Source organism: Capricornis sumatraensis, chromosome 2, assembly GCF_032405125.1.
Source record: "Capricornis sumatraensis isolate serow.1 chromosome 2, serow.2, whole genome shotgun sequence".
NCBI classification, from domain to species: domain Eukaryota; kingdom Metazoa; phylum Chordata; class Mammalia; order Artiodactyla; family Bovidae; genus Capricornis; species Capricornis sumatraensis.
Genome location: NC_091070.1, coordinates 108,641,166 through 108,663,473, shown reverse-complemented (window position 1 = coordinate 108,663,473; position 22,308 = coordinate 108,641,166). Strand labels below are relative to the sequence as shown.

At 45.2% G+C, this 22,308-nt stretch overlaps 1 protein-coding gene across 2 annotated transcripts in view; it reads left to right on the top strand.

The window, feature by feature from the left end:
- The window catches only part of NOS1AP (nitric oxide synthase 1 adaptor protein), a 339,279-nt gene that overhangs the window by 233,641 nt on the left and 83,330 nt on the right, over positions 1–22,308 (top strand). For both annotated transcript variants that reach the window (XM_068964124.1, XM_068964123.1), the window contains exon 3: positions 18,624–18,716. In XM_068964124.1, coding sequence (XP_068820225.1) covers positions 18,624–18,716 — 93 coding nt within the window. The remainder of the gene's footprint in view (positions 1–18,623; positions 18,717–22,308) is intronic.

Here is a 22,308-nt window from a genome sequence, read left to right as displayed (position 1 = left end):
CTATTGTAACATAGAATTTCATAAAGTCAGTGATTTTCAAATTTTCCTTTTATAAGTCAAGACCCTTTTTGTTAAGCAGAATATTACATGGAAAGAAAGTTAAAGTATCAGTTACTCAGTCTTGTCTGAATCTTTGCAGTCCCATGGACTGTAGCCTGCCAGTCTCCTTTGTCCATGGAATACTCCAGGCAAGAATACTGGAGTGGGTAGCCATCCCCTTCTCCATGGGATCTTCCCGTCCCAGGGCCCGAACCCAAGTCTGCATTGCAGGCAGATTCTTTACTATCTGAGCCACCAGCAAAGCCCATTACATGGGACTCCACCCACCATATTAAATATGAGAACTGTAGCTTCCATGGATAAAGCAGTATGCAGCTGGGGAGTACTTGCCCATTTTTCCTGCTTGATTTCTTAGCCCCACAGTGGTGGTCTTTGAAGCTGTCTCACCAGACATGGGGTTCTGAGGAATAAAGCTTAGAAAGCACAAGTTTTGGGGAGCAGCTTGGCTGGAGAAGGAAAATTGACCGCTTAGTGTCAGTTGATAAAAAGTGTTGAATATCGGTTTTGAATTTCTTAGCCAGTGAATTGTTATAGAAAAACTTTGACCAGAGCCTTTTAGCATAATGTTTCGGAAAGATTAGGCAGGTGGCACGGTGCAGTTTTTGTGCCCCCTGACCCCACAGCATGACCTTTGGAACACCTCACAGGGGTCCTCTGAGAATGTTTACTTTTTCTGACTAGGGAGCAAGGTATGTGTGGCTGAAATAACTTAAAGGGAGAAAGGAAAACTAAAAAAGATATGAGGGCCAAGTTGGTGAGCGGTGGCCAAGGTTAAATAGGATAATATATAATGAAAGTGCTCTGAATTTATCAAAGGCTGTTGTGTAAAAGATCAAACCCTGTGTGTTAGAGTAATATTTTAGCAGTGCAAGTTGCTCAGTTGTGTCTGACTCTTTGCGACCCCATGGACTCTAATCCTCCAGGCCAGAATACTGGAGTAGGTAGCCTTTCCCTTCTTCAGGGGATCTTACCAACCCAGGAACCGAACCCAGGTCTGCTGCACTGCAGGCGGATTCCTTACCGACTGAGCTATCAGGGAAGCCCAGAGGAATATCTTAGCAGCAGTAATATTGCAGTAGAGTGGGAGAGAGGCGGCAGCCTGTGGATGAGACACTGGTTCAGCCTCACGTGTGCGCTGGTTTCCAGGCGTGCGCTTAGCTTTCGGGTCCGTAGTAATGGCCGCCAGCTGCCTGTTTTCCTCTTGTCCTCAGGACTTCCTTGATTTCTGATGGCAGTGGCTTTCTCTCGTGCAGCCTGTGTGGAGAACAGGAAGGGAATTCTACAGCATGTGTTCCAGAATGGCTGGCTGAAGCTGGGGCTGCTGCAAACCTCACAGATTTGCCTTGTCCACTCAGGAGTCTGTGCAGGGAATGAAACACAGACGTCTGATCCTCTGAGAAGGATAAACAGCCCCAAGGGGCAGCAGCAGGATTGAAGCCCTTAGATAGGGGTGGTGGGAGGTAGAGCTGAGCACACTGGATTCCGCCGTCCGTGCAAGCAGATGATTCCCTCAGCTGCTCCCTTGCAGGCCTGCCCTCCGCTGGCTGCTTGGGGCGTGTATTCAGTATTCAGCTTGTCCTTCTGTGTGAGTCACAGCTATGTTAGCCTTCACTTAGTGTGGATTCAGAGACAGGCAGAGGGGTTCCGAAACCAACAGGACGGTGGGCTCGAGATTGCCATGTGACAGTAGAGCTGAGAGTGAGTGCGACTCCTGCCTAGGAAACTAGGCTGAAGAAGTGGTTTCTGCCCTGGGAACATGGTCATTTGATCTTCAGTTCTAGGGCCTACAGAGGCATACCCAGGTCTGACCACAGGTCTCTAAGGCAGTAGGATATTCCTCCAAGTCTGGAATAATGGCCGCCCAGAGAAGCTGAGCTCCCAGAGTTGATCAGGCTTGGGCACAGCAGTCGAATGACCTTCAGCTTGTCCTTTGGCTTCAGTGCAGTCAGTGATGCAGGCAGCTCCTGTACTCGCTGTGCACAGGCTGGAGGGAGGCCTCGTGGCTGGGAAGACTTCCCTCATCCTCTTAGGCAGTTACAAGGTTCTCCTGGCTAGACGGTGCTGTGGGCCACCGCTGGAAGCCCCTGTGCTCATCCTGGGAGGCGGCGGGCCTGGAATGGCCTGGTTTGCACTTCAGTGGGGATGGTGCTCCTCACAGTCAATCTGGACCAACCCTGGAGGTGTGGGGGATTCCTGGGGAGAGGGTACGGACGCTCCCCCATTCGGACGTTTCATCCAGCCCTGAGCATTTTATTTTATTTTTTTAATTAACAGGGTAAAATAGATTTTAAAGTACAGTTTTATTAATTTTAATCGATGTATAGACTCATGTAGCCACCACCGCAATCAGGAGGCAGAACTGTTCCGCCCCCCCTCACATCTCCTTTGCACTATCCCTGTGGAGTCACACCCTCTTCCACTGCTGCTCCCTGGTACCTGTTTCGATTTGTTCTCTGCGCTATGGTTTTGCCTTTCTGAGAATGTTTTAGAACTGGTCTCATAACCTTGTGAGACTGGCTTCTTTCATTCAGCATTGATATCTTTGAGCACTTTCAGTTCTGTGCATATTAATAGATCATTCACTTTTATATATTGATTTTTTACATTTCAGCTGATTTACCAGTAATTTTTATATTTTTTATAGGCAGCACTACCTCACACATGAAGTATCTGTTTTCCTTATATTTTTTCAGTAGTATTTCAGTATATGGATGTACCACAGTTTATTCACCTTTATTCACTTTTATGTTTGAAGGATATATGGGTTGTTTCTAATTTTGCAGTTATAAACAGAGCTGCTAAACATTCATGTACAGGTGTTTATGGGAACAGAAGTTCTTCTCCAGGGTGAGTACACAGCAGAGGCGTTGTTGGGCATACGGTAAGTGTATGTTTATGAGGAACGTCAGAACAGTTTCCCAGAAGCGCTGTGCTGTTCTACATCCCTTTCAGCAGTGCACAAGGGTTCACTTGCCCTGTGGCTTCACCAGTTCTTGGTGGTGACAGTGTTTCCTAATTTACCTATTCTGATGGGTATACAGTGGAATCTCATTGTGGTCTTAATTTGCATTTGCCTAATAAGCAGAAACATCACATTGCCGACAAAGGTCTATATAGTCAAAGCTATGGTTTTTCCAGTAGTCATGTATGAATGTGAGAATTGGACCCTATAGAAGGCTGAGCACTGAAGAATTGATGCTTTCAAATTGTGGTGGTGGAGAAGACTCTTGAGAGTCCCTTGGACTGCAAGGAGATCACATGAGTCAATCCTAAAGGAAATCAACCCTGAATATTCATTGGATGGACTGATGCTGAAGCTCCAATACGTTTGCCACCTGATGCGAAGAGCCAACTCATTGGAAAAGACCCTGATGCTGGGAAAGATTAAGGGCAGGAGGAGAAGGGGACGACAGAGGATGAGATGGTTGGATGACATCACCTACTCAATGGACATGAACTTGAGCAAACAGGGAAGCCTGACGTGCTGCAGTCCACAGGGTTGCAAAGAGCTGGACATGACAGCCCCTGAATAACAACCGTGGCTAATGATGTTGACCATCTTTTCATGGGAGGCCATTACCCCACCCTTGGGGGGATGTCCTGTTGTCTGAGGGAGCTGTAATGAGGTTTGAACATGTCTCTGTAGGCACTTAGACTTACGATGCAGGCTTCAAAGGTTCCAATGTGCAAAAATAATTTTTTAGCCTAGTTTCCTAGGCAGTAATCTCACTGCAGTCCTAGTTCCTCCTGTCACACAGAAACACTGAGCCAACCACCAAACCTAATTGGCTTCTTCTCTTGAGATCATTTGCCTTCCATATATTTATCCTCTGATGAAGTTCTGTTCAAGTCCTTCGCCCACTTTCTACTTGGGTGGTTTTTTATTGTTGAGTTTTGAGAATCCCTTGTGTGTTCTGGTTATATTTTTTGCCAGATTTGTAATTTGCACATATTTTTTTCCCAGTCTTTAGTGTGTCTTTTTATTCACTTCAAATTGGCTTCCGCAGAGCAAAAGTTTTAAATTTTGATGAAGTTTAATTTATCAACTTTCTTTGATCATGCTTTCGATGTCATGTATAAGAATTCTTTATAACCCTGGGTTGTGAAAATTTTCTCCTGTTCTAAAAGTTTTATAGTGTCACATTTAAATCTGTAATATATTTTGAATTAATTTTTGCAGATGGTGTGAGTTTTATGTCACAGTTCATTTGCTTGCCTGGTCCAGTCCTATCTCACTCTCAGGAGTTAATTCTCTTTTCCTGACAAATTTGACCTCAGGTTTCCAATGGAGGTGATGAAAATCCCCCTCAGATTATAGATTATTGCTTCATGGGAAAAGAATCCCAGGCATAGGCCCCATATCAGAAGTCTGGCAGTTTTGCAGATCTTAGTAGAGGTTTCTTCTCCCTATTTTTATCCTCATTTCTGAATAATCAGAATAGGCTCATGTTTCAAATCTCATCTGCCTCCCAAGGTCCCCTCATATATTTTCCATTCTCCGTGCAGTGGTCTCATTCCTATACTGTGAATGTCACAGCCATTGTGTTTGGTACCTGAACATGGTATCATAGGGAAGAGATAAAAAGTTCAGAAGAAACTCGGATGGGGTGAAGCAGGGATTGGCAAACTGCGCTTTATGGGTCAAATCCAGCCCACTGCCTGCTTTTTATGAATAAAGTGTTATCGGACCATAGGTATAGCCACTGGCTTAAGTATCGTCTGTGGCTGCTTTTGTGTTGCCATGGCAGAGTTGAATAGCTATAACAGAGACGACATGGCCTTCAAAGCATCAAATATTTACTCTCTTGCCCTTTACAGAAAAGTGTTGCCAGCTCGTGGAATTGAGACTGGTGCTGGGGTTGAGTTTTGGGGTAGGGCACTTGGCTGAGGTTAAAACTGAGTCTTGTAGAAAACAAGGGATAACAGTACTTTTCCTACATAAACCATCTTGGCATCTTTTGATCCAGTGTCATCTGTTCACATAGGAATTTGGAGGAAGCAAGATCTGTTGCCACCTTGGAATAGCCTAGTGATGAAGTTATTAAGCTTGGAAACCAGTCTGTAGCTCTGAATCCCACTCCAGTCTGGGACCTTGCGCTCTGGATAATGTATGTTTATCATCTGTATATTAGAGTTTGATTTTTGGCCATCTCAAAGTACCTTTAATGAGAAACAACCTGTCTCAGCTTTGATGTGACCCAGAATATTGACATACACAATCCTGGGTAGGAATCATAGGGCATTAACACTGAGGAAAACCGTAGAGGTCATTAGCTCAAAGAGCTAGCACATCCAGTGTTGTTTGGACTTACGTACCCTGGCCCTAGAGCCTTGCTATTCAAAGTGCGGTCCGTGGGCCAGTAGCATCAGCATCACCTGGGACTTTGTTAGAAAGGCAGAACTTCCCTTCTCCACCCTCCACCCTATACCCACCTCTACCCCTTGACCCACGGAATCTGTAATTTACCAAGATCCTCAGGTGATCCATACGGACCTTAAGGTCTGAGAAGTACTGCTTTAGAGACTCGTAAGTGGAAGCTGCTGTGAGTAGATTTCAAGGCATAGTAAGAAACTATTTCTCAAACACAGCTGCCAGAATTCAGTTCGACTGAACGACCTCTTACCAGAGACAACGCTGTTACTTCCGAGTCGTCCCACGTCTGACTTTATTGTTGTCCTCCTCCCCAGAGAGTTTCTCCAGAGCCTCCCAAGAATGGCCTTCCTTACACAGTTTGTTACACCACAGATGCGGGCCTGCTGCGGTCGCTGTGGTCTTCCCGTTGTTTTCTCCTCAAACCTGGAAACTCATGACTGATGGATGAGTGCAAGCACAGGTTATCCGGATCTCATCTCTCTCTCATTGTGCTGATAAGCCTGAACTTGCGAAGAGAGGCTGAGTGGATCAAAGACTTGGGAGAGGCTAGACAAGGGAGTCCCACGTGAATGCCTACATACCCTCTAAATTTCCTTCTAACTTCTACACCCAGATTCTCCAGTACAGACAGACCGTTTGATGTTAAACACGTCTGCTGTGCTCATTTGTGCTGTCCTTGTTGAGAGCATGTAGAGATGCTTTAGAGAGAGAGATTAGAGACCATTTCCTTATCCTGGTTCTCAGCCTAGTGATTTCATCCGTCGGACATTCTCTTTATTCTTACAGCCCAGTACTTGATATATACTCCTGGTCATTCTTAGGTTGTTTCCCATTTCCCATGTTTTTTCTTCTGGAATCCTCAGTGCTGGTGCCAAGATTATGTTCACCATCTGCCCCTCTGCTTTTCACTGTTTTCAGAACCTGAAAGAATGCAACTCCCTCCTCCTTTCTATGCAAAACTCTAATCATTTCCTTTCCAAGTGAGAGCCCTTCTCTGTCTGTCTGCATTCTTTGTCCCTTCCATCCTGTACCTCTGCTTATGGAATCGGCCTTGCCCTGCCCAGACACCCTCATCTCCTTGTTAGCATACCTTCTCCCCTACCCTCTTCAGGTGAGCCTGCCCATCACACCATTCCCACAAGGGCTGTGAGCCTTGTATTATCTGGAATCACGTTCAGAGCTGGAATGTTCTCAAACAGTATCTAACCCAATACCTCTATTTCACAGACGGGAAGAATAATGCCCAGAGCGGTTAGGGGCCCAGGGTCACACAGCTGAGGGTGGGAATGTTGGTTGTGAATCACTGTCCAGTGTGGCTCTTTCAGGGATTTTATAATATTTGATGTGAACTGTTTCATTTAACTTTACAAGGTAAGTGTGGAGATGTGCATGGTGGATGATCAGGGATGCAGGACATCACACAGTATGGTTGATTGTCTTCTTTTAAAGAGAGATAAATCAAGCCTTAGCCAGAAGCATTCATTGTCTCATAACCATTTTTGGTCTGAAGCAACCTTAAATTCTTGATCCGTGACTCTACTAAGTACTGGCAGGCTTTTACCCCTTCAGGCATGTGTGTGTGTAGATATGAGTTATTCTGTTTAAGCATTGTTGTGTCTTTATTTTCTTCCTCGGGAAGATGATTTTAATGTCCTTTATCTTCCTACTTATATAAGATACTGTGTTAACCTCCTAGAGGATGGTCTGGGTTAGATATTAGAGGAGAAGGATGGAGGTGGTCACAGTCGGGATTTGTTGTTTTAGTTTTGGCTTTTCACCCATCTATGCCTCTGAGTTTACTTAAAAGGAGAAGGTTCTAATATGTGTTTTTACTGCGCTGCAGGAGCTAGTGGAGAGAAAGGCAGCCTGAACTCAGTGGGTTATTAGTAGCAGTGGTACTTATCTTGCTTCATAAATCACCCCTTTGGGCCCCTTAATCATGTGGGGTGTTGTTCAGCTCCCCGTGACCTGTCAGCATGCTCCCAGTCAAAGAAAGTGGCGGCTGTATTCCAGGGCCCGTCTAGTCTTCTCTCTGCAGGGAGCAGCCGCCACTCAGAGGCTCCCTTGGGTACACAGCTTGGAATTGCCTGCACTTGTGGCCGCCGCTGCCTATCACCCCAGAGCCTGTTTAATTTGCCCTCTACTGTCATGCCGGTCTCTCCACACTGTGAAAATGTCTCACTCCCACAGAACATCTGTGTTTGGATGAACCTCTTGCCCCACTTCACAGTGCTCCAGAAAGCAGTGAACTGGATGTTTCCTGCCCTGAAGCCCTCCTGATGTTCAGAGGGCCCCTTTGCCATGTTTTTCTGTCCCCATTAGCATTCTGTGCCCGTCCCAGGTCATTGACATGTGTCCTGGGGTGTGGAATAGGGTGGGAAGCAACAAAGGAAATGAGGGCAGCCAGTGCAATTAGTATGGGAAAGAATTTGGGGTGTAGACTGTGTGCTTTCCGTTGAGTAGTCTGAGACTATTCTAGATCCTGTGAAGTTAATTTCCAGTAAGTTCTTTGTCCTTTTCTTGCTGCCTCTTATAAATGGAGTTGCCTGCATATCTGAGAGCTCATTACACATGTATTGGATGAAGGGAGGAATGAATGATGATTTTATTTTCTGGAGCCAAGACTCTAGGCTGGTGGGGTGCTGGGACTGTAGGGAACAGATGCTGAGCACAGGGCTAAGAGTTTCAGGCTTGAGTTTTCTGTGAATGAACCTAGGGAACTATTTTATGGTTTTTAGGCAGTGGCTTCTTCATAAGATGAAATATCTGGTCAACATTTGTGATTCCAAACATTTCAAACACAAGAATTCCTCTAAATTTTTGTTGATAAAATATTTCAGAAGCTTTTGCACAGGGAAGGAAATCAACAAAATTCACCTACTGAATGAGAGAAGATATCTATAAACAATGTATTTGATAAGGGGTTGATATAACTCCTATAACTTCATATCAAAAAAGTGAACAACCCAATTAAATAAATAAATTTTTTTTTTTTTGCAAAGAAAGCATACAGATGACCAATAGGCACATGCAAAGGTGGTCAGCATCACTAATCGTTAGGGAAATGGAAATCAAGATCACAGTGAAATATCACCTCACACCTGTCAGAATGACTTATCAAAAAGGTAAGAAACCTTTGTGATGATAAGGATGCGGAGAGAAGGGAACTCTCATGAGAACCTCATGTTGGTGGGAATGTAAATTGGTACAGCCATGGAAAACAATATGGAAATTCTTCAAAAAAAAACCTAAAAGTAGAGCTATCATATGATTCAGCTATTACACTTTTGGGTATTTATCTGAAGAAAATGAAAACACTAGTTCAGGAAGATATATATACTGTCTTCATAGTAGCGTGATTTACAATAACTGACATACGGAAGCAACCCAAGTGTCCATCAGTGAATGGTTAAAGAAGATGTGGCATATAAAAGCACTCAGCCATAAAATATTACTGAATATTACTCAGCCATGAAAAAGAACGGGATCTTTCCATTTGTGTCAACATATGTGGACCAAAATCACTGCAGATGGTGACTGCAGCCATGAAATTAAAAGACGCTTACTCCTTGGAAGGAAAGTTATGACCAACCTAGATAGCATATTCAAAAGCAGAGACATTACTTTGCCAACAAAGGTCTGTCTAGTCAAGGCTATGGTTTTTCCTGTGGTCATGCATGGATGTGAGAGTTGGACTGTGAAGAAAGCTGAGCGCTGAATAATTGATGCTTTTGAACTGTAGTGCTGGAGAAGACTCTTGAGAGTCCCTTGGACTGCAAGGAGATCCAACCAGTCCATTCTAAAGATCAGTCCTGGGGGTTCTTTCGAAGGAATGAAGCTGAAGCTGAAACTCCAGTACTTTGGCCACCTCATGTGAAGAGTTGACTCACTGGAAAAGACTCTGATGCTGGGAGGGATTGGGGGCAGGAGGAGAAGGGGACAACATAGGACGAGATGGCTGAATGGTATCACTGACTCGATGGACATGAGTTTGAGTGAACTCTGGGAGATGGTGATGGACAGGGACGCCTGGCATGCTGCAATTCATGGGGTTGCAAAGAGTTGGACATGACTGAGCGACTGAACTGAACTGATGTGGACCTAGAGGGTATTACGCTAAGTGAAGTAAATCGGAGAAAGGCAAAGGCAGTATAGATTTCACTTATATGCGGAATGTAAAAAACAAAACCAAAATAGAAACAGATTCATAGATACAGAGAATAATCTGGTGGTTGCCTAAGGGGGAAGGGTTTGGGGGAGATGGGTGAAATAGGTGAAGGAGGTTAAGAGGTGAGGTACAAACTTCTAGCTATAGAATAAATAAGTCACATTTCCCTGGTGGCTCAGATGGTAAAGCATCTGCCTGCAATGCAGGGGACCTGGGTTTGATTCCTGGGTCGGGAAGATCCCCTATAGAAGGAAATGGCAATCCACTCCAGCACTCTTGCCTGGAAAATCCCATGGACGGAGGAGCCTGATAGGCTACAGTCCATGGGGTCACAAAGAGTCAGACATGACTGAGCCACATCACTCCCTCACTCACTCATGGATGTAATGTACAGCATAGAAACTGTGAAGTGAAATGAAGTGAAAGTTGCTCAGTCATGTCCGACTCTTTGCAACCCCATGGACTGCATACTCCATGGAATTCTCTAGGCCAGAATAGTGGAGTGGGTAGCCTTCCCTTTCTCCAGGGGATCTTCCCAACCCAAGGATCGAATCCAGGTCTCCCACATTGTAGGCGGATTCTTTAACAGCTGAGCCACAAGGGAAGCCCAAGAATACTGGAGTGGGTAGCCTATCCCTTCTCCAGTGGATCTTCCCGACCCAGGAGTCAAACTGGGGTCTCCTGCATTGCAGGCAGATTCTTTACCAACTGAGCTATGAGGGAAGCCCCCGTAGGAACTCTAGTCAATAATGTTGGAATAACCCTGTATGGTGACAGATGGTAAATAGACTTGTCAAGGTAAACATTTTATAATGTATGAAAATATAGAATCACTATGTTGTACACCTGAAACTAATATAATATTGCATGCTAATTACAATTCAATGAAAAGAAAAAATGACAGTGTATACCAGTAGCCAGTGTAGCCATATTAAGAGGAGAGCTTCCCAGGTCGCTTAGTGGTAAAGAATCAATCACCTGCCAATGCAGGAGATGTGGGTTCTATCTCTGGTTGGAAAGATCCCCTGGAGGAGGAAATGGCAACCCACTGCAGTACTCTTACCTGGAAAATCCCATGGACAGAGGAGCCTGGTGGGCTGTAGTCCATGGGGTCGCAAAGAGTCAGCCATGACCAAGCACATGTGTATGCATGGAAAGTTGGGAGAGTTACCTTCTACCTTTCAAACTGAATTTCTAAACTATGCATGGCATTTGTGACTTTGGATCTCCTTGGGAAGAAACAAAAGGGGAAGGAAGGGTGATATCCTGAAAGATGATCCAAAGAAGAACGTATTAATCCTGAGGACCACTGTCTTAAAGTAGACAAAATTGCCTTAAGAGGACCAATTTCAAATTTCCCCTAACTTACATAGTAAGTAGTAATAAAGCCTTCACACCAAGGTGAAAGATGCTGATAGGAAGAAGGAGAAATTACTTTTTCTGTTCATTTGTATTTTAGTATAAATTTTTGAGCCTCCACATAACTGATGTGCTAAAAATTCTTGAACACAGATCTTGGTGCCAGTCTGTGACTATTTTTTTAGGATAATTTGTTGATGGGAGTACTGAGATCAAATGGTATGAGCAGTTTTTAGGACTGATAGATATTTATAAATTGCTTTCCTAAAAAGTTGTACCAATTTAGATTCCCAGCAGTAGTATATACGTATCTCTCTTATCATACCCTCACTAGAATTTCTTTTCTATCATATTCTCATTATAGTTGACAATTATCATTTTGTAAAAATATTTGACAATTTGGTACATTAAAATGGAATCTCATTTAATTTGCCTTTTGATTAAGTGAGATTGAGCATCTTTATGTATTTTTTTCTCTTACTGTATTTTTTTCTATGAGTGTACTCCATTTCTTTACCATTTATTAGGGTGTAAGTAATGTTAGTACTAATTTGAAAAGATATTTGTAAAGTAAAAATACTTTTAAATGTAAAAAATATTTCAGAGATATAAAACATGTAAAACACAACCTATGAACACCTGATGTCTACCACCCAGCGTCATTCCCTCCCAGCATAACAGTTGTCTTTTAATGGCTTTGATTTAGAAAATGGATAACTGTAAATAGCAGTGGTGCTTTCCTAAGAATCTATATTTTAATTATTATAATAGCATCTACACTTAAAATATAGTATTTTCACATATGATCAAGATGCTTTGATTTTTGTCTAAGGCAATTCTGGATACAAATAAAAATATGTAAAAGCTCTTGATGTATGCTTCTATAGCCCAGAGAAATGTTTGTGAGCAATGTGATCTGTATTGCCTCCTGTAGTTAAGAAAAAAAAAAAAAAAGAAGGCAGCAGCAGCCAACTTCTGGCCCTTTCACAGATTGGCTGAATTAGCATCTCTGAGGTCTGGCTGTGGATACAGATTCTGCCATTTAATCAGGTATCCCAAGAGGAATTTAAAACAAGTTTTAGATCTCCTGGTCTACAGACCTGGGTGAATACGTAAATCCTACATTTATGTTACAATGGCAATGAATATTCCTTCCTTTAAAAAGTAGCTCCTCTGCTTTCTTTTAAATAATGTGCACTTGATTGGTATTTTATTTATACCCAACTTTCAGTGATATGTCTTGCTAAAATAAGTTATGTTGAGCTTGAGGTTGATAGATAGGAACAAATGTCTGTACCTAGTATTCCCCCAAACCCTCAGGTATTCTAGAATGTGGATTCAGCACCAGCTTTGGTCTTTGTCTTGCTTACGTTTCTGAGGTTTCATAGGAATGAACAGTACAAGATACTGAGCCACACAGCAGTGTCAGGGGCTGCACGGACGCTCCTCGGCGGCCCTGTCCTTCAGCTTCTGGCTCCATAGGCACAGGAGCTGGGACTTAGGGAAGCTGGGTCGCCCGGAGAACAGAGGCTCATTTGCATGACCATCCCGTCGATTTGTTACCTCTGTGCCATGACTTGATTGAGAACAGCCTTGACCAGTGATGGAGGCTCTAAATTATTTCACTTAATGAAGTGTGGACCAAGCAAAAGATAAGGTACTTACCAGCATGCTGTGGAGTTTAAAAGAATTAAAGAGAGTCAGATCTTCTTACAGTCTTTATACACGTGGAATGGAACCTAGGTTTTAACAGCTTGAGTTGTTAATCAGTTAATTAACTTATGGGAGATTTATTTTACCTTCGTGGACAGTGTTGTTTTCTCAGGCTTGGTAAATAACCACTGTCAGCTGTGTTCCTTAATTTATTTGACATGAATTTATCACCCTCCTGTGCCCTGGTGCTGTATTCTTGGGTGCAAATATGTGTAAGACGTTTCCTGCTCTCAAGGAGGGCCTGGCCTAGTGGGAAATACACCGCCTATCAGTGGTGAGTGACAGTATGCTCACATATGGCGGTGGCAGCCACGTTGATGGTGTAGTTCTGTGGGAGGATATGGGAAGTGGGAGTTGACCTGCAAGGCTTCCCTGTGGAGTAGGCTGAGTAGATATTTTAAGAATAAGCAGGAGTTCATCAAGTGGATGGTGGGGGGAGGGCATTCTGGGCATAAACATTAGCAAATGCAATTACATGGAAGTATGGAAAAGGATGGCACGTTTGACTTGCATGTGGGAGAGTAACAGAAATGTCCTTGTGCAAGCAGAATTCAAGTGGACTTGCCATGAGAAGAAACGTGTTACAGTGTTTTCAGATGTTTATCTTCTACTGGTAAAATATACTTTAAATTGTCCATTTCAACCATTCTTAAACATGCAGTTCTACGACGTCTACGTGCAGCATTTGTATTGTGCAGCCATCATCATTGTCCGTCTCCAGATCTTTTCTTCTTCCGAAACTGAAACGCTGTACTCCTTAAATGCGAACTCCTCATTCTCCCCTTTCTGCCAGCCCCTGATGACCACCATTCTACTTTCTGTCTCTGTGAATTTGACTGCTCTTAGGTACCTCATGTAAGTGGAATCAGGGCTTTTCCAATAGCACAGAGGATAAAGAACCTGCCTGCAATGCAGGAGACACAGGAGACGCAAGTTAGATCTCTGGGTCAGGAAGATGCCCTGGAGGAGGGCATGGCAACCCACTCCAGTATTCTTGCCTGGAAAATCCCATGGACAGAGGAGCCTGGCAGGCTACAGTCCATAGGGTTGCAAAGAGTCACGACTGAAGCATCTGAGCATACACACATGCAAGTACATTGTTAAACTTTCAAATGTTAAGCGCAAAGTGACTTTCTACAAACCATTTATAAGATGGTGCCTTTGGCTGAAGTGCTTACAGTTTTACTGTAGAGAAAAGTGTTTGCACTCTTGAACCCAAGACTGTGGGCAGAATGTGATTAAAATGCCTAGTCTCACTACTAGAATTCATTTAAAATTTTTTGTGGTCATTTGCAGGAAGCGAAGCCATAAGACTTATTCTAGAAAGGTGGTAAACACAGCTGATTATAAGCCAGGGGCTTGGCCAAGCAAGAACATCACTATCTATGTTTGCAAACTAAATCTCCTCTCTTGGTCGAGTAGCACCTTGATTCATAACTGGAAGCATTGTGGGGACAGTGGGAAGGAGCTGGGCAAAAGAAATTTTATGGAGAAGAGAGGATCAGCTTCCTATGTAGCTGATGAGAGTGTATCACTAGGTAAATTGTTGACAAGGTAATAGAAGAACCAAAGATCCTTATTTAAAAAATCCAGGATTCTTCAGGGAGCTAGACATTACCGTGGAAATGGTTGTGTGTATGTGTCTGTCTCTCTGTCTGTCTATACCGCCCCAAGCTTCCCCCTGACTCCTAAGAAAGTGATTCTGTTATTAATACTTATTTCTGCAGTACAGCAGGACGGGGCCAGTCCCTTCATTAACACACACGTCTGTTACAGACCTCCTGCCTCCCCTTCTTGGATGCCCTGTGGTTGGAACTGGAGACACACAAGATTAGGAGCTAGCCCTGGGAAGTGGGGACAAGGAAGCACTGGGGCCTCGGAGATAACCTGTTCTGTTAGCCGCTCTCTGACTTCCAGCTGACGTTCTTACTCACGTCCTGGTTGAGTGTTTACTCCTGGCGCCTGCTGAACCTGGGCCCTTCCCTCTACCCAGCCTCCTCTTCCCGGGCCTCACTGGTTGGCACAGCACGCTAAGTCCCATGGCTGCTGTTCCCACACAGGGTCCCCAGGCTCTGTTTATGAACCCAGACACTTGGTCTTTCTAGTCAGCGGTTAGTGTTCCAGGGCTTGTAATGTTTTGTTTCCTAAAAGGTCAGGTCCTGTCGGGCTTAATCTGTCCTTGCTGGTGGGGCTCTGACTGGCAAAGCAAATAGATCAGGTCAGCCTGGCTGCACTGGGGGAAGAGCCAGGCCGCTGGGCACAGACTTCAAAGCTGGCATGGGCTTTGTGGAAGGCTGGCCTGGGCCGCAGACGGTAGCACCAGCAGTCCTGTTTGTTCTTCGGCCTCTGGCAAAACCTGGGCAGACTAGACTCCTACCTGGCAGAACACAGATGCTTCCTCCTGGACCTGCCTACCCCTTGGAATAGTGCAGTCTGAGAAAGAGGAGAGCTTGTCCTTGTGAGCCTCTTCTCTCTGTGTTCTCCTGGCCACTCCTATCATCTCTCTTTAAAATCCATTTTCTGTACCCCCCGGTGAGCATAATAACACGATTGTCCAAATGAAGTATAATTGCCATATAAATAAATGGTTTTATGATAAAGATTTAAACCTTTTCAGACACTTGATTTCATTTCCCTGGTTTTCAACAGAACTGCAATTTGAGTACCTGTTCTCTGGTTGGAAAGGGTTTGAGACATCCAAACACCAGACACGTGGAGTAGGTGCAGAATGTGTCCAACCCAAGAGCCTTAGCAGCGCTCAGGTGGTGCATACTAGCAGCGATCGTGGGGCCTGGAAGCCTCTCTTGGCCCTCTTCACTTTGAAGCGCTCCGGAGAGCACCCCACCAGCTGTGTAAGGAGGACACCTGTGTTGTCACTGTCACTGAGATTCCAATGCAGTCACTTGGTCATGCTTTCCCACGTTGCCACTGTGCCCACACACCGAAGAAGAGCCATCTGGAACTACGGCAGTGACCGAGTCAGAGCCTGTTTTCCAGTTCCAAAGAGAATGTTTGGTTGCATTTTGAGTTCTTAAGATCAGGGTATTAAAGATACGGCCAAGGTTGTCGAAGTACAAAGTATGGAAACGGTTTAGATTTTAGATATACAGCCAAAGAGCTGGTTGGGCGTCTCTTGCCAGCCTTGGTTTGAGGGCAGGGATATTGAATTTTAAAAAATCCCAGAGAGAATGAAACCAGTAGGACCATGAACCAAACAATAAAGCAACATAGTCATATTTTTCCGGAAATGGAAGCCACTTAATGGGTCTGGTTCAGCCGGCAATAATATGCTCTCTAGAACCAGGGCAGGGAAGTGACATCGTGCCTTGCAGAGATGGTGGTTTAGTTGCTAAGTTGTGTCTGACTCTTGCAATCCCGTGGACTGTAGCCCGCCAGGTTCCTCTGCCCGTGGGATTTTCCAGGCACGAATACTAAAGTAGGTTGCCATTTCCTTCTGCAGGGGAATCTTCTCAACCCAGGAATCGGAGCTGGGTCTCCTGCATTGCAGGCAGATTCTTTCCTGACTGAGCTACCAGGGAAGCCCTTAGTATTCGCTGCTTTGATTTGTTGCTGGAAAGAGGGAAGAAGGAAGTATGTGGACCTTGTGCGAGTGACATACTGGTTGAGAGCAAAGACGATAAAGCAGGCAGAGATTGACGTGGGCAGGTTTTGTCCGCCTCCGGGTGTTTCCTGGACTCTTAAGCCCTATCTCCCACCTGAGCTCATCAGAACACACCCCTCTGCACTCCTTCTACTGGCAGGAGCAGCTGTGATTTTAATGATTTGTTTCCAAGGGAGGCACAGCTGAAAGATTGTGTTCATTGAAAGCCTGCGAGCAGAGGTAAATAAATGCAGGTGTGGCCAGGAAATGGAGCTGGTTCACCTCTCCCAGTGGGCACAAGGCCAAAGTCAGCAGACTTATAGAGTCTCGTGCTGGCTCTCCCACCCAAAGATAATTTCAGTTCGTCTAGTGCTGCACCTGAGCAGAATGCTGCAGTCGGGGGAACACCCTGCAGACTGTAGCCGTGCTTTGAGTTGCATGCCTATCACCCAGCTCTACCCTCCACCAGCTTACAGCCATTGACTTAGAGAGCAATTTGTAACATGACCAAGGCCCTCTCATAAGCCAGACTCCAGTACAGACGGCACGTCTCCCTGTCCTTTACGGTATTATTCTTAATTGGCTCTGGGTTCCCGGACTCTGAAACAGGGTCTGAAGTTGATGTTTTCTTCTCTTTCTCCTATGTGTCTGCTGCCCTTCTTTCAGGATCCCTGGTAAAAAGGACAGCTGTTGACAGGATAGAGTGATTGGGAGGATAGGAGACATGGCCACCAGACTAGGGAGTGATTTATGTTGCCATCACTTAGAAACTCAGATCAGCAGTAAACCGGAACCTGCCCTGATGATGTGAAGAAAAATACTTCACCTCAGTTAGCCGGGTCGTGTCCTTATCTCTAAGAAGCAGACAGCCAAGGGGCGTCAGCACTAGCTGTGCAACAGAAGAGAATGAGCTGACATTTCAGTGGAAGGGATCGAGTACAGGGTAGGAAGCTCTCATTTGAGTTCTTAAAATCAGAGTATTGAACAGCATGGCCAAGGAAAGGTTCTAGATTTCTTGTGAGATTTTCAAGGTAAGTTATGTTTTTATCATGTTAGGGTGGATTAGATTCATGTCTTTCAAAATACCAACTAGAAATAGGTTTTGGATGTACAGGCAAGGAGCTGGTACCTTACCAAGCTTGGGTGGTGGCATGGTGGGGAAGGGTCTTGAGTATAAAAGGTCCCAGAGAAGAGAGCTTATGGGTTGGAGTAGAGATTTTGGCCCTGGGTCCTGTACTATTATTTTTAAATCTCTAGTCCAAATGTTTGATTAGAGAGCTGGGCAGGTAAGTTTGCTAGGTGGTGATACCAAGATAGGGACCAGATGAAAATGGATAAATGCTGAGAATGAAGTTCAGTGAAGAAAATGTAGAGTTATATCACCATTCTGAATACCTGCACAAACTTAAGAAGTGGCTGTGAATGAGAAATGTAATAGAAAAATATCTGGAGTTGAGGATGAAGGCCAGCATCCATCAGCAGTGTAGTCTGTGGCTGAAGCAGGCCTGTTCAGGATCGCAGATAGAAGTTTAGAATATAGGGCTGTGATATGATGCCCTCCCTTGTAACCATCAGTAGTCATATCCTTTTTTAGAATGCTGTCTGGAATATTTCAGGCTAGTGGGCAGGTCTGGAGACTGACCTACAGATAAGAGAATTTGGGACTTGACCTTGTAGAGAATAACTTAGATTTCATAATGATCTTTAAGAATGCCAGAGGGATGGTACAGGGAGGGAGGAGGGAGCAGGGTTCAGGATGGGGAACACGTGTATACCTGTGGCAGATTCATGTTGATGTATGGCAAAACCAATACAATATTGTAAAGTAATTAACCTCCAATTAAAATAAATAAATTTATATTTAAAAAAAAAGAATGTTAAAATCCTGATCTGAGGATGGATTCCAGCTCTTCTTAATCTTCGTTGAGGGTGGAATAGAGTCTCAGCAGCATTTGGGTAGACGCGAGGAAAACTTGACTAACAATGAAAGCCACTAAATGTCAGAATGATGTATTGAGGGAAGGTTCTGGATTTCTCATGAGATTCTCAGAGTAGGCTCTGTTTTCATCTTGATAGAATAGATCAGATCCATTTCCATGGCCCAGTGTGATAGCTGAGTGTGATACCAGTGACCATTCAGAGTCCCCGTTCCAACCCAAATATCGCCAAGCCCCTGCCTACAGACATCCACCTGCTTTTACACCCCCTGAGGTGCTTCCTGTCCCCAGAATCTGCACCAGCTCCCTCCACCCGTCCGTGGCCTTCTTTTCTAGGTCGCAGGCTCTCGGGGTCTGTGCAGACGCACTGCTCTAACTGGATTGTGCTTCTTTGTCTCTTCTCACTTGCAGTATGAGTTTAAAGCCAAGAACATCAAGAAGAAGAAGGTGAGCATTATGGTTTCAGTGGATGGAGTGAAAGTGATTCTGAAGAAGAAGAAAAAGGTAAGTGACTCTGAGCCACAAACTCTGCTGAAGAGAGACGCAGGGTAGGTGGGCGTGGGGTAGCTTTTCTTCCTAGGCTACTCTCTGGGCAGAATCCTTCCCTTATCTGGTGAGGTGGTCTGCTCTAACCAGCAACAGTGTTGAGAGGCTGCAGCTGGAGCAGAGAGAAGGCAAGGACCAAAAGGCCTGGTCGGTTGACTGGCTCGGTCCTGGTGCCCCATGAGTGACAGGTTCATCTCCTGTCATCCTCGCATTTGCCCCTTTCCCCAATTTGATACCTTTACCTTTGAGTCTTGATCTTGGGAAATGCTTTAAATTGAAGTTCAGCAGGGTTCAGTGGGGGAGAGGTGAGAGGAGCCTTCCTGAGCAGTTGTCCCATCCTAAATAGGCCCTCAAGACCCAGCACAGTTACCACTCAGTGTGCAGGAAGGCTGGGGTGTGAGCCCGATGGGAGGAACGTATTGGTCCATGTGATGGGCCATCCTCTGAGTTGGGGAGAGCCAAGCGAGTGTATGTTGTTTAAACACTGGGCTGTTTTGTGTCAGTTTTATGTGGTATGGGAGAATGATGTTCTGGGAAAGGCTAGATTCTGCATAATAGTCAAAGGGGAGAGTGTATATGTTTCCAGAAAGAAACGGAAAAGGGCTTGGTTGATGGACAATGTGTGAGGAGAAGCACTTTCTCTTTCCTGTCTCTAGACTCTGCTGAGGCCTTTGTTTTATACCTATTGACGTAGCAGCATTCATACTAATGTAGAGACATCTTGAGCTGCCTTTGGTTCCAAGCTTCTATTGCTCTTGGGGCTTCCCGGGTCACTCAAATGGTAAAGAATCTGCCTGCAACGCGGGAAACCTGGGTTTGATCCCTGGGTTGGGAAGATCCCCTAGAGAAGGACATGGCAACTTACTCCAGTATTCTTGCCTGGAGAATTCCACGGACAGAGGAGCCTGGCAGGCTACAGTCCATGGAGTTACAGAGTTGGACATGACCGAGCAAGTAACTTTCACTTTTCTCCATTGCTTTTCATTCAAATGGGACTCAAGGCAGACCCTGAGTCTGGGGGTTATAGAAGGTAAACACAAATACTAATACATTGTAGTAGGTACATAATACATAGAGATAGTAAAAGATAAATACATGGAAGTAGGAAAGTCAGGGGGTAGATGTTCAAGTTGCAGTCAACTTACCAATCCAAGGATTTAAATCTTCTCTGTCCTTCTCACAAAAGACATTCCCTGTGTATGACTGGACTCTCCACTGATGAGGACTCGACCACTTCTTAAGGCAGCCCATTTTTTTCTCTGGACAGCTGGACATTTGCAAAGATCTCCCACATATAAAACTCAAACTCGTTCTCTTATGCTTCCTAAATATCTCCAGGGGTGGTTCTAGAAAGTGTTTTATGGCTGTGAGATTGGAAGTTTATAGGAAGAAAATAGAAGATATACTGTTTATAAAGAATTAACTCCTTAAAAATTTACAAGTAGTAGGGAATTTGTAAAAGCTTATTAAATATCCCCGACTTTATAAGCTTCCATTGTGGGAACAACAGTCCCCATCGTATTCTTACCCTGGGGATCTTTTCTGCCCCTTCCCTCCACCCCACATATGTGCACACAGCAGTTAGCCATGAGATAGTCTTTAGAATATTGTCCTCTCAGGGGTTCTTGAGAAGGAGAGTTACTGGAATAAGTGAGGCCTATCAGGTCAGTGGGATCCCTGTGCCCCTGTTAAAGAAATTACAGATGATGACCAACGTGAATTGAAAAGCAGGAAAGATCCTCAAAGGAAAATTGCGCCAATGCACCCAAGCTCGTGACTCAGCCAGCCAGACTGAGCCCCAGCTTGACTTTCATCCTGTGTTGTCAGGTAGCTTTTCTCTGCCCTTCACGTGAGGGGAGACTCATGGGTTGGTGCTCTCATGGACCAACAGATAAGATGGTAGTTGTGATTTGTGGACACGCTGCAGGCTGCAAGGTGCTTTCACGCCCATTATCGTCCCATCTCCTCCCCAGTCCTTCGACGAAAGTCACCTGGACGTCTCACTTGGTCAGCATTCGTGGCACCTCGTCCCTTCAGGGAACGCACCACGCAGATAGTTGCCTCACTGAACTGGCCCCTCACCCTCTGCTGATGTGTCAGCCTTTCAGAGTCTGAAACTCAGACTCATAGGATTTGAAATTACGGATCTTAGGATACTAACTCACACTGACAAAGCTCAAAAGAGGCCGCTGTATAAACCAGAAATCAGGTCCTTTGTTCAGTTTGAGACGTTGTACAGTGCTCCAGACCAGGCACTCATGGTAGCCTCCCGAGTACATTCTTCTATCAGAGGCATGTGATGTGAGACGACACGTTACTCGAGGGTTGCTCCATGAGCGCGGAAATGGAGCAGGTCAGCTGACTGCGTGACAGGCGTGTTTCCTGGCCTCTGGCTCCACCGTAAACCGGATGTTCAGAGTGGACTCGTTGGGTACATGCTGCTCCTAGAGTCTGTCCCAGACTGTCCAGGCTTTGCCTTCGCGACTCTGACGTCTGTGCTTCTGTCGCTGAGTGTCTTGGCATCTCCCCACCTCCGCACTGAACGCACTCCTGCCTCAGGTAATCTGTTTACCTGCAGCTAGGGTGCATTTCTGGGCCTGCTGTCCTGGGGCCTATTCTGTACCTTTCAGGTAACTTAGTATATGTCCAAGCTGATCCGTATGGGGTGACTTCGTGGTTCTGCCCTTAGAGGACAATTTCATTTCCCACCTCACCTGTCCCTTGTGTATCATGGACCAGACGTGGTGCCATGCTTATCCTGCATGTGAAGAAACAGAGGCTAGAGAGTCTAAGCTTTATGCCCTAGATGACATGCCATGCAAGGGCAACTGTGTGAGGCAGAGTCGCCTGGCAGAGAAGCCAGCCTGCTTCCACCGAGTACACGAAAACTGAGCTGGAGAGGTGTCTTGGAGTCCCTGGGACCTGGTGACTCACTTTGAAACTCTCGCCGGTAACCTCTAGTGTGGGCTCCCCCTCCAGTGAACCAGAACAGGTGGCCCAACAGGTCTTTCCTCAACGTGATTCTTCTGATGCCAGGCCTGGGAAAGGGGGGCCCCTCCCACCTCGTTTTCTCCACCCCCGCCCGGCGGTGTCCCTTTCAGGCTGTGGTTGTGATTTGGATAAGGGCGTTAATCACAGGGTTCATTTTACACTGGTTCTGACAGATGAATGCACATTAATAGCAATCAGCCTTTTTTGTCATCTTATTCCCATGTGACTGTCCTCTGGTATGTGAGTATGCTGACACCGTGTGTGTGTGTGTGTGTGTGTGTGTGTGTGTGTGTGTGTGTGTGTGTGTGTGTGTGTATGTGTTTCTCTCTGTCTCTGTTTGTAGAATAGAGAGGAGCCAAGTGTAGACGTGCCCTGCTTCTCTCCAAGGAAGTGGAACAGTCAGCACATTTCAGTGCTAAGGACCGGAGCTCTTGCCAGGTAGCTCTAAGTGTGGAAAGAGTCGTGGCTGATATTGAGCCGTAGGCACCGTGTGGTATAGCCTCACTGTGCGTGTGCTGTACTAGTGAATAAAAATGTTGAAATGGTCCCCTCCTCCTGC